The 16,882-nt window shown below is 35.6% G+C and overlaps 1 protein-coding gene across 1 annotated transcript in view; it reads left to right on the top strand.

Annotated features, from left to right (window-relative positions):
* Positions 1-16,882, top strand: part of AKAP9 (A-kinase anchoring protein 9) — a 124,710-nt gene that overhangs the window by 91,770 nt on the left and 16,058 nt on the right. The window contains exons 23-33 of the mRNA XM_054726544.1: positions 2,100-2,276; positions 2,941-3,045; positions 8,301-8,453; positions 8,795-8,974; positions 9,890-10,963; positions 12,337-12,474; positions 12,975-13,463; positions 13,904-13,967; positions 14,060-14,181; positions 14,708-14,899; positions 15,158-15,328. Of these exons, the coding sequence (XP_054582519.1) occupies positions 2,100-2,276; positions 2,941-3,045; positions 8,301-8,453; positions 8,795-8,974; positions 9,890-10,963; positions 12,337-12,474; positions 12,975-13,463; positions 13,904-13,967; positions 14,060-14,181; positions 14,708-14,899; positions 15,158-15,328 (2,865 nt within the window). The remainder of the gene's footprint in view (positions 1-2,099; positions 2,277-2,940; positions 3,046-8,300; positions 8,454-8,794; positions 8,975-9,889; positions 10,964-12,336; positions 12,475-12,974; positions 13,464-13,903; positions 13,968-14,059; positions 14,182-14,707; positions 14,900-15,157; positions 15,329-16,882) is intronic.

Raw genomic sequence — 16,882 nt, 5'->3', positions numbered from 1 at the left:
GTCCAGTAACCATTTCTCTAGACCATGTAGAGGCATTCATACAACCTTCTTCCTGAAACACTTCCTTCTCTTGGGCTTCTGTAACACACTCACTTCATAGGTCTCTTTCTCTTGTCTTTGTTTTTTGACCCAAAATAATGATGGAGTACCCTAAATCTTGGTCTTGAGCCCCCTTTTCTTTTCTATTTATATTCTCTTCCAAGGAAGTTATATATAAACTAGAGGCCCAGTGCACGGATTCGTTCACTGGTGGGGTGCATCAGCCTGGCCTGGGACCCCTCGGGGGTGTCAGAGAGCTGGTTTCGGCCTGATTCCCACAGGCCAGGCTGAGGGACCCCACTGGTGCACGAATCCGTGCACCAAGCTGATTTCGGCCTAATCCCCGCAGACCAGGCCAAGGGACCCCACTGGCATCGGGCCTCTAGTATGCATATAAGATCTTTGGTTAATCTCTTCCTGCCCTGCCCTCTCCCCCTTCCCTCTGAGATTCATCAGTCTGTTTCATGTTTCCATGCCTGTGGTTTCCGCTCCTGCGTTGAGCGTCTGCCCCCTGGTGGTCAGTGCGTGTCATAGCTACTGGCCAGTCAGCTGATCAGCTGGTCAGCTGGTCACTTAGGCTTTTATATATAGAGATGACTCCACATTTGTATCTCCAGTCCTAACATCTCAGTTGAGTCCCAGATTTGAATGATCAGTTGTCCAGTCTACATTTCCTCTTAGATGTCTCAAAATTAATATGCTCAAAAGAGAGCTTTTGATGCCTGACTATCCCCCACCAAGAAGGATAAGAATAAAACATGTTCCTTTATTTCAGTAAATATTATACCATCTCCACCTTCCTCATTGTTAAGACCTATACTGCATTCTTAATTCCACGCTTTTTCTCAGCCTTCCTTATCTGTTAGTGAGTCAGGTTTCACTGCATTTTCTTATTCTTTTCCTTTTCATTCATCTCCTTAAATCTTAGCTGTTGTTATTTCTTGCTTAGATGATTTTGGTAGCCTCCTTACTATTCTCTTGCTTCTGCTTTTTCACCCCAACTGTCCATTTTCTCCTTATATGAACACATAACCAGAACTTCATATTTATCAAATGAATGCTACATGAATGAGGGAAGATTCATTATATAAATTGTAAAGGTGGCTTATCATGGTATAAAAAAATTATGCTTGATTTTAGACCATCCCAGTTCAAATCATGTCTCTGCCCTTTACTAGGTGTGTGACAATGGCTAAAGTCACTTTCTAAAACTTGCTTACTCATTTCTAAAATAGAGATTGTAATAGAACCCATCAGATAGAAGTATTGTCCTGGTACACAATGAACACTTAAATTTAACTATTATTTCTGAAAATAATTTTAAAAATTATTCTGTTTTAGAGAGGGGTGGGGGGAGAGATAGGGAAAGAAACATCGATTTGTTGTTCCACTGCATTCATTAGTTAATTCTTGCATGTGCCTAACCAGGGATTGAACCCACAACCTTGGTGTATCTGGATGACACTCCAACCAACTGAGCTACCTGGCAGGGCCTAAAATAAATTTTATTTTAGAAAATCTTTATAGTATAGCCCTGGCCAGGTAGGTCAGTTGGTTGCACGTTTGATCCCTGGCCCCCTTGTCAGGGCACATGTGGGAGGCAACCAATCGTTGAATCTATCTCTCTCTCTCTGCTCCCCCCCCTCCTCTCTTCTTCCTTACATACTCTCTAAAAATCAATGGGGGGAAAATATCCTCAGGTAAGGATTAAAAAAAATAATAATAATAATAAGCATAGCATCCAAAAATACTTGCAAAAAGTATATATTTTTTATTGATATCAGAGAAGGGAGAGGGAGAGAGATATAGAAACATCAATGATGAGAGAGAATAATTGATTGGCTGCCTCCTGCATACCCCCCACTGGGGATCGAGTCCCCAACCAGGGCATATGCCCTTGACCGGAATCGAACCTGGGACTCTTCAGTCCGCAGGCCAACACTCTATCCACTGAGCCAAACCAGCTAGAGCCAAAAATACTTTCTGCAATGGGGATAGATGTTCTATTAACTTGATGAAATTTTTTGAATTTACAGTTTTTGTGTATTACATATTTCCAGGTTGAACAGTTAACAAATCATCTGAAAGAAAAAACAGACAAGTGCAGTGAGCTTTTGCTCTCTAAAGAGCAGCTTCAGAGGGACATACAAGAACGGAATGAAGAAATTGAGAAACTGGAGTTCAGAGTAAGAGAACTGGAGCAAGCCTTACTCATTAGTACAGATCCTTTCCAAAAGGTGGGACATTTTCTTTGGGTTGATTTTTTATCAAGTATTTTAATGCAGGTTACTCCCAATTACATGAACATCAGTTCTTTTAAGTAAAAAATTGCTATTGACTTTTTGATGTTATTGCATAAAGTATATATCTTTATGTCTTCATTGAAATTATAACCATTTCTGTTTATTTTTATTTCCAAATGTTACTTGCATGCCTTAGTCCTGAGAAAGGAAGATTAGTTAAACCAGAAGAATTCATTACCCCTTTAACCATCAATAGGTTGTAATTCTAAAATAATAGCCAAGTGAACAAACTGTGGACATCAGTTTAGACTGATGCTCTACCCCAGACTAGAAAGTAATGAAATCTATTCCCATTATACTGCAAAAAACAAAAATGAATGGAAAAAAAAAAGCACAAGAGCAGGATAAGGAAGCTTGGGAGAGGGCAGGTGAGGGACAGACTTCATTTTATCTAGGAATGAATTTTAAGAGTGTCAAACATTTCTGTGAGAGTTTGTATAAAATGCATTCAAGACTGAACACCTGTAACTTTTTTATTATTCACTAATGTAGATTATCTACTTCTAATTGGGAGAAATAGAATTGATACTTCTCTAATTAAAAAGGATAATCAAGATTTAATGTCTGGAAATTTGAGAAAATTCTTATATATTTAAAGGTAGAGGACCGAAAACAATTTGGAGCTGTAGAAGCTAAAGCAGAATTGTCCCTAGAAGTACAATTGCAAGCTGAGAGAGACGCCATAGACAGAAAGGAAAAAGAGGTAAAGAGTTTACTTATTGTTTTTTTTAATATGTTTTTATTGATGTCAGAGAAGAAGGGAAAGGGGGAAAGAGATAGAAACTCAGTGATGAGAGAGAATCATTGATCGGCTGCCCCACAATGGGGATCAACCCCACAACCCAGGCATGTGCTCTGACTGGGAATTGAACTATGACCTCCTGGTTCATAGGTTGATGCTCAACCACTGGGCCACACCAGCCAGGCAAGAGTTTATTTTTAATGACAGTTGTGCTTTGAATTATTATGAACAAGTCCCCTGAAAATAATCATTTGAACAGAGTGGAATTTATGGTCTAACACCAAAATTTAGACTGTTTCTTAGCTCATTGCCTGTTGACTTGAAGACCATAAACATTTAATCAGATCACTGGTGTGAGGAAGGAAGAATATTCCGGCAGAGGGGACAGCAAGTGTAAAGGGTTTGATGCAGCAAGAAGTTTAGAGGACAAAAAGGAGGCCAATTTGTTTAGATATACATTGAAGGAAGATGAGAGTAGAGAGTTAGTGAGTAGTGTTAAGCTAAAGGCAGTATCTTTCTTTTCTGCTGACCTTACCATGGGCTTTGAATTATTGTTACTTTGCTGTGAGTTTTTTCCTTTAAGTTGTATTGACCTGGGAGAGTATAGTGCTGTTTTAGAATATACTAAACATATTCTTAAAACAAACGATTAGTAATAAAGTAATTACATAAAGTTATGTTTTTCTACTCGCCCCTTCCCCCCCAAAAAAAAATCCACTTTTAAAACAGTAGTAATTCCCAATTCCTAATTAAATTATAACTTATTTAAACCTTTGTCTACTGTTAGTTTTTCTAAAATATATTGTACTCTACATTGTCTAGCTATATTATATCATTTAAAATGTTTAAATTTTTTAAAATTACATTTTTATCTCCATGTAATTTTCTCAGGACATTTTAATATATCTTAACAAATATTTATTGAACTTAAACACTATATAAATGTAAATAAGTGCTTTGAAAAATATAAGAATGATTTAGACATCAGCTAAAACTACAGCTCAGAGAATGTATAGTTTAGAGTTGAAAAAAAGCCATCTATATAAATGACTAATAGAAATAATCATTTCTATGAGCAGGATTGTTTTCTCATTGATACATAATACTAATGATTATCTAAAAGGTTGTGTTTTTTTGTGTGTGTTTTTTTTTGTAATAAATGTGCCTTTTGTTACCTTAATGAGGTGACTTCTTTTTTTTTTTTTTTTTTACTGATTTCAGAGAGGAAGGGAGAGGGAGAGATAGAAACATCAATGATGAGAGAACATTGATTGGCTGCCTCCCACATGCCCCCCCACTGGGGACCGAGCCCGCAACCCGGGCATGTGCCCCTGACCAGAATTGAACCAGGGACCCTTCAGTCCGCAGGCCAACACTCTATCCACTGAACAAACCGGCCAGGGCAAGAACTAACCCAACAGCTGGCCCTAGTCTGCTAGTTTTTAATCAGTGACAAATACAGTGTCAGAATGCACTCAGCTGTAACTGGAGGCTGAAAGACAGGAAAGTTAAATTAAAACATATCTTCAGTGAAAACAACTTAAGTATTCTGTCCTGCACTAGGCAAATATTTTCAGATATCTGATGGAGAATAAACATTAGATGTCTATGTGTTGTTATATTTGAGATACCTTTAGGCTACTCTCATAGCCTAAATTTTGTTTAAAGTTATTATAATGTTTAGAAAGCAGAATGAATAGAAAGAGAAGAAAACTTTAAAAGATAGGAGTTTCAGTATGATAAGAGAAGGGGAATAATGTAGAGAGAATTAGAATTTCTTTAGGAATAAAATTACTTCAATAGGTTTTAGCTCCCTTTAGAGCTAATGAAATCTAGCTTACAGATGACAATAATCTATATATATAAAAGCCCAGCGACCAACCGGTGGAACGACTGGTCGACCAGTTGCTATGATGCGCACTGACCACCAGGAGTAGACGCTCAACACAGGAGCTGCCCCTGGTGGTCAGTGCGCTCCCACGGTGGGAGGGTGGGAGCACCGCTTGGCTGACTGGGATGAGCGGCGCTCCCCCAGCGAGCCAGTCCCTGCAGGCCACGCCCCCCCACCAGTGCACGAATCTGTGTACTGGGCCTCTAGTAAATAATAATAGTTAACTTTGTTTAGGTCTGTGCTAGAAAGTGTAAGTATTTCAAATGTCCTATGTTATTAACCCTAGTGTCTCCCTGAGGATAGGCTCTATTTTCATCTCTATTTTACCTGAGTCTTAAGACAGGTTAACTTTGACGGTCTGATCGATCCTTCTCAAACCTGGGAGGGAAGGTAGGGGAGAGTGGGGGTAGGGGGAGAGATCAACCAAAGGACTTGTATGCATGTATATAAGCCTAACCAATGGACACAGACACCAGGCAGGTGAGGGCATGAGTGGGGGGGGGGGGGGGCGGGTAAGGGAGCAATGAGGGGGATAAGGACACATATGTAATACCTTAATAAAGAAAAAAAAGAGAGAGAGGTTAACTTGCTCATGGTCACACAGTAAGTGGTTGAGCAAGAATTCCTCCAGTTTATTTCTGTGATTCTGGAGCTCTGTAATGCTCTACTGCAAAAGCAGTGGGCCGTGTTTGGCCTTGTTGGTATATAAGTATTAAAGACTGTCATTCAACATTTATTGAGCTCTTACTAAATATAGACCACCACTGTCCAATGGTAAAACAAGCACTGGATTTCAAGGAATCTGCTATTAACTAAGGAAACATACACATTTTTTAAAAAAAAGATAAAATCACTTAAAAAGAAAACACAAATGGAGTTAATTAATGTAATCCAATAGAAGTTCAGCAACTACATAGATATCCTTTGGTAGCTAAAGTAAACAAGATTAAAACAAATAGCTTCCATTCTATTTTTAAACCTTAATAATATTCTTGTGCTTTTAGGGTTGTTATAGACTCAGTATTAAGACAACCTGGGACTGCAACTGGAGTCTGGCTGAATAAAAGGAAAGAATTTCCTTCGAGGTCATTTTTGGGAGTTGAAATCTCCATTGTAGCCTCAGTTTCAGCTGTCTATAACACAAGTGTTAGTGCTTTAGACCAGTGCCTCTCAAACTGTAATGTGCACATGAATCCCCTCAGGATCTTGTTGAAGATCCTGATTCAACTCTGATTCAACAAGTCTGGGTGGGGCTCGAGAATCTCTGCGTCTAACATGTTCCCAGATGATGCCAATTCTGCGCCAGGGGCTACACTTTGAATAGCAAGGCTTTAGATCACAGAGCTAAGTATTCGACCTTAATCTATTATATCAAAAAGAAAATAAATACCATGTGATGTAGGGCAGCAATTTTGAACTTAAATATCTATGTATGTGTTGAAATAATACCTTGTCATCAAAAGAAGTTGTAGAAGATAGTGGTAAGTATAAATAGTATTATATTAAATAACTTTGAAGAAGATATAATCATCACAATTTTCAACAAACTAACTTGATAATTATATATGCACAACTATAAATGTATTTAAGATGTGTCTGCTGAGTTTAATACCAGGGTTACAGAAAATAATTTAAATATAAGTCTTAGACATTAATTATTAGAAGCAGAATAAATGATAGTTATGAATGTAAGGCTCCAGCCAGTCAGGATGGTGGAGTAGGTAAAAGCTGTGCTCGCCTCCTCCTATCACCACATCAAAATTACAGCTAAATTATAGAACAATCAACCTAGAACCATCTGAAGACTAGCTGAACGGAAGTCCTATAACTAAGGATATAAAGGCATGTGGAGACTGAAGTAAACTATTTCCTTCTTGGAAAAAAAGTAAGGCTCCAGAGGTGAACTTCCCTGGTCTAAAAGCTGGCTTCCACATACTGGCCTTGTGACCTCAGGACTAGGTAACTCCTCTCTCAGTAACTGCCTTCCTCATCTCTGAAATGGGGATAATCTTAGCAAAGACCTCATACGTTTGTTACAGGGCTTTTTAAAAATAGTACATATAAAGCACTTTATACAATGCCTAACAGTAAATTGTCTACAAATGATGGCTATTATTACTAGTGTCAATACTGTTTCTATTAAGGAAGTATTAGGCTGAATGGTTTTGAAGGTCTTTGCCTTGCCAATGCTAAGATACAATTCTGATTATGCATCTATGTAATCAGTATATGCTCCCTTTGAAATTCTAAGGTGATAAATGATTTAGAGACTGCCAGCTGCCATTAAATGCTGCTCCTGCATCTTAGGTTGTTTTTAATGCAGCAATTTGATCATCAGATATATACCCATTTACAAATCCATTCATTAAGTATTTATAAGTAGCTACAAAGCAGTGAGCTAAATGACTGTTCCTGTCCTCAATCAAACCCAATTTTTAAAATATAACAATAGGAGCTTCTAATATTGATCATTAGTTTCAGTCACTATCTAATCATCAAAGAGCAATTTAATTGCTTTATCATTAATGAGATTTATCCTCAGAAATTAGCAAAAATTATATTGTCCTACATGTAGGAGCTCTCTAATTTTCTGTTAAGATAATATTAATAACTAACTGTTAAAGTTTCTTATTTCTGACCTCCACCTCTGCTTCCTTCTGCTTAAACAAGGCACGTGGTAGCCAGATCTTTTGTTGGGTATTCATATGGACTAAATTGAGCTATTCTCACCTGCTGGCAAAAATAACTGATTTAATTCTACTACTTTCTTCAACCTTTTGATAAAAACTAAATTTAACATAAAATAAAATTTTAAATGTAGACTTTTTCTCTTCTCCCATGATCCTTTTCTGCTTTATCTCAGAGTATTTTAGGTAGGAGATAGCTCCTGTATCCTTCTTCTGAAGGTCTAGTCTTTGCTTTGGGCAGGATGATTTAAGGGTGTTACGTTTTAAAAAGTCTAGAAACCACACAGTTCCATCTGACTTAGAGAAACCTCTTTCCTTTATTCTCACAGTCCTGGCCAGATGGCTCAGTTGGTTGGAGCATCATCCTGTACACCGAAAGGTTGTAGGTTCATTTACTGGTCAAGGCATATACCTAGATTGCAGGTTCGATTCCTGGTCGGTGAGGGTACTTGAGATAACAGATCTCTCTCTCTCTCTCTCTCTATTTCTCTCTCTTTCCTCTCTCAAAATCAATAAAAATAAATAATTTTTTAAAACACACACACTTTATATAGCTAATACAGCATTCTTCATCTCTCTTGATAAATATTTGTATAAACAGTTTTTTCTCTTTCTTTTTGATAATTTTGGTATCTAAGATCACAAACTTAGAAGAACAGTTAGAACAGTTTAGAGAAGAACTGGAAAATAAGAATGAAGAAGTTCAGCAACTACACATGCAATTAGAAATACAGAAAAAGGAAGCTACTACCCGCCTACAAGAACTTGAACAAGAAAACAAATTATTTAAGGTAATTAGTTAAGAAAAGCTTTGCTAAATAATTCATAGTTTTTGTCTTGTGCAAGTGTTTAATAGTATATTAAGTATTTGCTAACAGAGGAACATTCACTGCAAATGGATTTGCATGGAACTTATTTTTAAGCCAATAGAAACATTTAAATTCCTCATAAATGAAAAAAATGCATACCTGTTATCAAAATATTTTAAGAATTATTGATTTACAATACCTATGCTATCTCTGACTCTTTAATTTGTATATTTTGTGCACTATATCTTTTGTAAAAGTTCGTTGAAAGTTTAGAAATCACATATAATGATTTGTCCAACTGGGAAGGTTATTTTTGTCCCTAGGATGAAATGGAGAAGCTGGGATTTGCTGTAAAGGAATCTGATGCTACCTCTACTCAGGACCAACATGTGATATTTGGGAAATTTGCTCAAATAATGCAGGAAAAAGAGGTAGAAATTGACCGATTGAATGAGCAAATTACAAAACTTCAGCATCAACTTAAAATTACAACAGATAACAAGGTACACTAATTTAAGATGGATTATTTACTTGAAGTTAATTTAGCTAGAATTTTAAAAGGAACAAAATGGTGATTTTTTTTTCAGTTTCTCTTTGAATATCAAAATAAATAAACCTTAATTCTCTTTACCCATGAATTTTAATTTAACAAGCTATGTATATTTTTTATCCCCTCCTAATATTGTCAAAGATTTTTCATGTTTTACAAGGAGACTGCTATTGTTTAGTATGAGTTAAATAAGATAATGACATTTGGGTGCTATCTGCTATAGATTGTTTTCATTTCAGTATTTCTTTTTTTCAATTAAATGTATTGATATTGACTATTTTACTTATAGAAAATTAGCTACTAAAAGTGTAAATCTCGTTATATTTAACAGAACTTCCTGATTTAGCTACTAAAAGTGTAAATCTCTTTATATTTAACAGAGTTTCCATAAACAGTTTGGAAACAAAGGTACTACAACTTGAGAGCACTGTGAGTGCAAAGTCTAAATTAGGTCCTTCTTTGATATGATGGGGTCTGTTGATCTATATTAAAATTAATGTAGTATGTTGCCGAAACCGGTTTGGCTCAGTGGATAGAGCATCAGCCTGTGGACTGAAGGGTCCCAGGTTCGATTCCGGTCAAGGGCATGTACCTTGGTTGCGGGCACATCCCCAGTGGGGGTTGTGCAAGAGGCAGCTGATAGATGTTTCTAACTCTCTATCCCTCTCTCTTCCTCTCTGTAAAAAATCAATAAAATATATTTTAAAAAATAATAATAAAATAAAATTAATGTAGTATGTCCAAGAAGTATATTATTTTGTATGATCAATACTTGAATACCCTGCCCTAAAATAAAATAGAATTCTCAAAATCTCAAAATATAAATGCATTTTTATTATGTATGATACTTTTTTTCATTAACTAACAGGTTATTGAAGGAAAAAATGAACTGATAAGGGATCTTGAAACCCAAATAGAATGTTTGGTGAGTGATCAAGAACGTGTGAAGAAAACCAGAGAGGAAGAAATCGAGCAGCTTAATGAAGTGATTGAAAAACTTCAACAGGAATTGGCGAATATTGAAGAGAAGACATCAGTGCATGTTAATTCTCTTCCAGAAGAAGCAGATAGTCTACAACATCAGTTGGAGATGGTGATAGCTGAGAAACTGGCTTTGGAGCAGCAAGTAGAAACCACTAATGAAGAAATAGCTTTTATGAAAAATGAACTTAAAGAAACCAATTTCAAAATGAACCAGCTAACACAAGAATTATGCAGCTTAAAGAGAGAACGGGGAAACATGGAAAAAATCCAAAGTATACCAGAGAAAAGTGTTAACATGGCTATAGAAGATCTGAGGAAAAAGGAACCTGAAGAAGAAGAAGTCCTTACTGAGGATGCTCTTCAACCGCTAGAAAGTCAGACTTACCTCAAATCTTTTGAAGAAAACAGCAGAGTTTCCATAAACAGTTTGGAAACAAAGGTACTACAACTTGAGAGCACTGTGAGTGCAAAGAACTTAGAACTTAGCCAGTGTTATAACCAAATAAAGGACATGCAAGAGCAAGGCCAGGCTGAAACAGAAATGCTCCGAAAGAAGATCGTAGACCTGCAGGCTGCGCTTGAGGAAAAAGTTGCTGCTGCTGTCGTGAGTCAGGTCCAACTTGACGCAGTCAAGGAATATGCAAAACTCTGTCAGAGGAGACAAAGTTCATCAGAGCCCGAAAGAACAAATATACAGACTTTAAATCAACCAACAGAAAACGAGATGGAGTCAAGTGTATCAGCATTAACCCTAAGAATATCAGAATTAGAAAGCCAGGTGGTTGAAATGCAGGCTAGTTTGGTTTTAGAAAAAGAACAGGTAGAAATCGCAGAGAAAAATGCGATGGAAAAAGAAAAGAAGCTACTAGAACTACAGAAGCTATTGGAGGACAGTGAGAAAAATCAGGGAGGCAAAGAAAGGAAAAGAAGCTCTCAGGGAGATTTTGAAGTTCCCAAGGTTAGTTTGCATTTAATTTTTTTCATTTTAATACAAACTAAGAAACTCTCTTTTCCTTTGTTTCTTAAGCTGATTGCTAATTTATTAAAGATAGTGTTACATCTAGCAATTCATAGGTAAAGAGTTTTTATTAAAAAAACTATTCTATGCATATTATCACTAGAATAAATGATACAAACTATATTTTGTATCCATCATTGTGGTCTTCAAATCACAATATTTATTTCACTAGCATCGTCATTAAATAGAGTAGTCAGGAGAAACTTAGAAATGTTAAGTTTAGCAAATGTCCTCTGGAACTTGTGTGGTTTTTTTCCTTTTTTCTCTAACATGCATATATATGATCATCCCTTTTAGGTAATGGGAATTATCAAAATATTCTAGTGTTCTACCAAACTAAAATATGAGTAATAAATCTTTAGCTTTTATAGATTTTATATCTGATAATAAATTTTATTCTTTCCTATGAACAATTTGTATTTCACCCTGTACATCTCCTTACATAAAGATCTGAAATCGCAGTTATTTCTTAGCATAGGACTGATGTGAAAGGACTTGAACTTTCAAATTCTCACTTGATATATTTTTTTTATTTTGAATAGTAAATGTGAATACCAGGAGATTAACTGCTATATCAGGATTTTATAAATGTATAATTCATTTTGTAAAGGATAATAATTCTTTCCACTTACTAGGCTTGTTCTTCCTAGCTTCCTGGAACTATAAATTACTATAAGTAATATTAAAATAGTAATGCTGCTTTCCATGTATATAAAACTTCTAAGAACTATTTTAGTAACACCTAGTATCTTTTGAGGAAAGTGATATAAATATGCAAGTTTTTTTAATGGTACCCAAAATATTTTAAATAATAACTTACAAATTTTTAGGCTATATACTGATGAGAGTATTTACCTATCATTCCTAGAAAAGCATTCTTTTCTTACTGTCTCAAGAATACAAAATTATGGTTCTAAAAAAGTTTCCCTATTTGTTGAAAGAACATGGATCATTTCAACTCCTTTTATCTGATAGGCAGTCCTGAAAAAGCTTCATTAGAATATAATGTGCCACCCTACTCGGTTTGGCTCAGCGGACAGAGCATCAGCCTGCAGACTGAAGGGTCCTGGGTTCGATTCCGGTCAAGGGCACATGCCTGGGTTGCAGGCTTGATCCCCAGTAGGGGGCATGCAGGAGGCAGATGATCAATGATTCTCTCTCATCATTGATATTTCTCTCCCTCCCTCTCCCTTCCTCTCTGAAATCAAGAAAAAAATATTTTTTTAAATGAATGTATATGGGCCTTGTATATGTGCCTTCAATTTGGCTATATTTTTTGAAAATGTGTTTTATGTTTTTCCACTGCCATACAGACAACTGAGCTAATTCATACCAATGAAGAAAGTGGATTCTTTGGTCAACTGGAGACTCTTAGAGCTGAGTCAGCAGCTACTAAAGAAGAACTGGCCAATTATAAAGAAAAGGCAGAAAAACTTCAACAAGAGCTTTTGGTAAAATAATTAACATAGCTCCTAATTCACTTATTTCTACTTATCTTAATTATATTTCAAGGTATATTCTCTTCTATGAAAACAAACACAGATCCATAACTGAAAGCTAGAAAAAATAAAAGCTTTGTGAATTTGATGAAAAATTATTATAAATTTCATTGTTGGCATATTCTTGCTTCATTTTCCTTGGAATCTTTGTTAGGAAGATGCTTTTATTCTATTAATGAAGGAGGAGAAAGACAGATGTTAAAGGAAACTAGATATCACATGAGAACCAAAAGTAGAGACTGATAAAAATGTTTTCACTTTCTGTGGTAATCTGTGACCATATATATAGGAATATATATGGAGACTGTGAGTGTTTCTAAAAAATTTTTATTCTGAGGAAAATGAATATATAATGAAAATATTAGCCTGAATTATACCCTCCTCTCTACCCTAAATTCTACGTTCAGTATTTTAAACTAAATGTTCTATGGTTCAATTCATTATGTTTTTAGGTAAAAGAAACGAATATGGCATTTCTCCAGAAAGATTTAAGCCAAGTCAGGGATCAACTCACAGAGACAAAAGAGAAATTATCCTACTTCTTAGAAAAAGAAGATGAGACTGAGGAACAAGAAAACAGAAATATCTGCATATTAGAGCCACTTCTTATTAAAGAGGGTACAAGCACCGCATCCCAGACAGACAGGACTCTCAGGGTGGATAGCAGCAACCAGACTCCACAAGTCCGTGTTAGAAATGCAGGAATCCAAATTGATTTACAGAGTGAATGTTCATCAGAAGAAGTTACTGAAATAATCACTCAGTTTACTGAAAAGATTGAACAAATGCAAGAGCTACATGCTGCTGAAATTTTGGATATGGAATCCAGACATATTTCAGAAACTGAAACCTTAAAGAGGGAACACTATGTTGCTCTTCAGTTACTTAAAGAGGAATGTGGTACCTTGAAGGCAGTGATACAGTGTCTGAAAGCTAAAGAGGTATTTGGTTTTCATACTATGTGTTCTTCAGCATTCTGTGATTTTTTTAAAAAAATGCTGTGGTTTTCAGAGAAAAAGAAATTTAGGACAATCTCTTCCTTATGATAAACTTACAATTTTGTCTTTCCATTGTGTAGAGTCAGATACTAACTTTCCACAAAGTCCCTGTGCAGATTTGAAACCTGGTGTTAATGCTCCTTAACTCATGAATGTTTCTTATTATGCTAATATCCATGAAGAAAAAAAATTTAAAGCCTTGTTGTAAGCCATAGATAGTTTCGTTTATTTGAAAGGTGTAACAAACTTAATTGAGGGTTGTTTTTTGTTGTGTTTTTATTTTATATTTTTACAGCATTAGAAAAAACAAAACTATATTCATTGGGCCCTATTTTTATTAAAGCAAAGAAAGTTATGTGGGGTTTTTTGTTTTCTCCAATTAGGGATCCTCAGTTCCTGAATTAACACATTCTGATGGTTACCAGACTAGAGAAATATGTTCTAGTGGTAAGTTATATAAATTTCTGGAATTTGTATAGTGATTGTTTAAAAAGTACTTGTTTCTTTTTAATAGTCAATTGTTGTTTTCTTTATTTTAGATTCTGGATCAGACTGGGGTCAAGGAATTTATCTTACACAAAGTCAGGGATTTGACTTGACATCAGAAGGCCAAAGAGAAGAAAGCGAAAGTTCAACGGATTCGTTTCCAAAGAAAATAAAGGTACTAAAAGACATAGTAAAACTAAGCCAGTGTGGTTTCTATATTGAACATCATAATCTATTCAAAGTTATATAGTAAAATCCTCTATGGAGAGAGAATTTCACAACTAGAAGGAACCTTGGGGATCTATTTAATTTTATTTCCATATTTTACAGATAATAAAGTATATATTTGTATCAAGATTTTTTTTGAAAATTTTTGTTACTGAAATTTATATTTGCCAAAATTATTAAAGTGGTCTCAAGGACTAGAATTTATCTTCTACATATTTCTTTTGGTCAAATTAGTGGCTAATTATTGAATCCAAAGAGCACATTAGATAAGTAGAAGGAATAAAGTCTTAGGCCATCTTATGGCTTTCCCCTCCATAGGAAGGTGGTAGAATGGTGTTTCCTATCTGCAGTGGCTTTTCTAAATAAATCTAACATATATATATATATGGCTGTCTTGCTTAAAATTTCACTGTCTGAATTTGCAGTCTTTGAAGAAGTTGTCATAATTCTGGCTTTTGGGTTTTGTTTTCTAGGGATTACTGAGAGCTGTTCACAATGAGGGCATGCAGGTACTCTCTCTCACCGAATCTCCCTACAGTGATGGAGAGGACCATTCTGTTCAGCAAGTTTCAGAATTCTGGCTAGAAGAGAGAAGAGCTTACATCAGTACAATCTCATCTCTTAAGGACTTAATTACCAAAATGCAAGTGCAAAGAGAAGCTGAGGTACTCAAGAGTATTATACATCTCAATAGTTTTATATGCTTTTTAGCTATCTTAAGGCGCTTTACAAATTAAATTCTTGTTTGTGATGTATTTTCACATAAATTACTACATATTATTTAAATGTTCCAAGTCACATAGTTGCAAATAAATTGACATGCTTTAGGCTTCTAATATTTATTTTGGTTAGTAGATAAATATCCTTTTTGGAGCCTTTTTAAACATGCTTATTTGGAGCTAACTTTTATTTTTTATACTCAGTCTCATGAAAACTTCTCAGACTGGCGAGGTGAACTTCTGCTTGCCCTGCAGCAAGTTTTCTTAAAGGAACGAAGTGTTTTACTCGCCGCATTTCAGACCGAACTGGCAGCTCTGGGCACTAGAGATGCAGCTGGACTATTGAGCTGTTTGGAACAGAGAATACAGGAACAGGTATCAAAATGAAACTTGACATAAAGCTTAAAGGAAGGAATGCTTTTTAATAGTAATAAAATGACTGATTGATTAATTTTACAATAAGTCAGAAGGTTAAAATTTTAGCAGGTGCCACTAAGAATATTTAGAAGAAAAGTGTTTTTATCTTATGTTAGAAAATGAGCAAGATTAAAAATTAATGAGCTAATCATCCAGCTCGGGAAGTTAGAAAAAGAGCAACAAAATAGCCTAAAGAGGTTAGAAGGGATAGGATACAGTCAGTCCTTACTACTGCCTGTAGTTAGAATCTGTGAATTTGTGTGAATACTGAGCCGTTGCTACCAGGGGAAATCGAATGGTCAGTTCCTGTGAGCTCATGACATTTTTGTCAACCAATCAATATATAACCTTGTTTTATGTGTGTTTCTGTTTAAAGACACTATATTTACTATATATCGTTGATTCAATAACATTGAACTCATGGCCATCAACACTATAGCTCATGCCTAAATGAAGCTTAACACATGTTTTCTTCATAAACTGCAGCTTTCTTGTGCTTAGGAACACTAGATAATAACTTCATCACTGTGCTGAGGGACCATTTTAAACAGCAGTATCACCAATAAAAAGCACAAAAGTTCATAAAACAGCACTAAATGGGTGGCAGAAAGGACACTTGTTTAGATTGAAAGGGATAAAACAAGAAGGCACAGGGTCTCCTTTTTTTACTTCAGCTAGGAATATGCACATCTGGCCATTAAAATTTTGAAAAAATATATTTTATTTATTTCAGAGAGAAAGGGAGAGGGAAAGGGAGATAGAAATATCAATGATAAGAAAGAATCATTGATTGGCTGCCTCCTACATGCCCCACAATGGGGATCGAGCCTGCAACCCAGGCATGTGCCCTGACCGGGAATCAAACCGTGACCTCTTGGTTCATAGGTCAATGCTCAGCCACTGAGCCACACTAGCCTGGCAATTTAAATTTTTTGCCACTGTGTGTTTCCAAATGACTGGAAAGTACTGCAGGTATTGATTTGGGGGTCACAAATACATTTTAGAGAATAGGCATATTCATAAATACATAATCCTTAAATAATGAGGCTCAACTGTAATAAATAAAAAGAAGTTAGTGAAATACATTGGCGTCACTGGTGAATTCAAACCAAATGTTTAAAGAAGAATTAATACTAGTCCTTCGCAAACTCGTCCAAATAAAAAAGAGAAGAAAACATTTCCCAACCCATTCTGTGAGGCCAGATTCCAAAACCAGACAAAGACATCACAAGAAAACAGGTCAATTATCCGGTGATGTTAAAGCAACCAGTGGGTAAATGGACAACTGGATAAATATATGTTCTCATTGAAGACAATAAAGAGTATCCAATAAATATGTAAAAAGATGCTCAAATGAAATGTGTGTATTATTCACACTATGGAATACTATATATAATATTGAAATGAGTGTGAAGGAGGGCTACATGTGTCAACCCATTGGTTCACCAACATATTAAGTGAAAAAGGCAAATTACACCAAGATAAATACAATATGATGCCATTTATATAAAG

This window comes from Eptesicus fuscus, chromosome 14, assembly GCF_027574615.1.
Source record: "Eptesicus fuscus isolate TK198812 chromosome 14, DD_ASM_mEF_20220401, whole genome shotgun sequence".
Lineage (NCBI taxonomy): Eukaryota > Metazoa > Chordata > Mammalia > Chiroptera > Vespertilionidae > Eptesicus > Eptesicus fuscus.
Note: the sequence above shows the minus strand (reverse complement) of the source record. Positions and strands in the feature narration are given on the sequence as shown.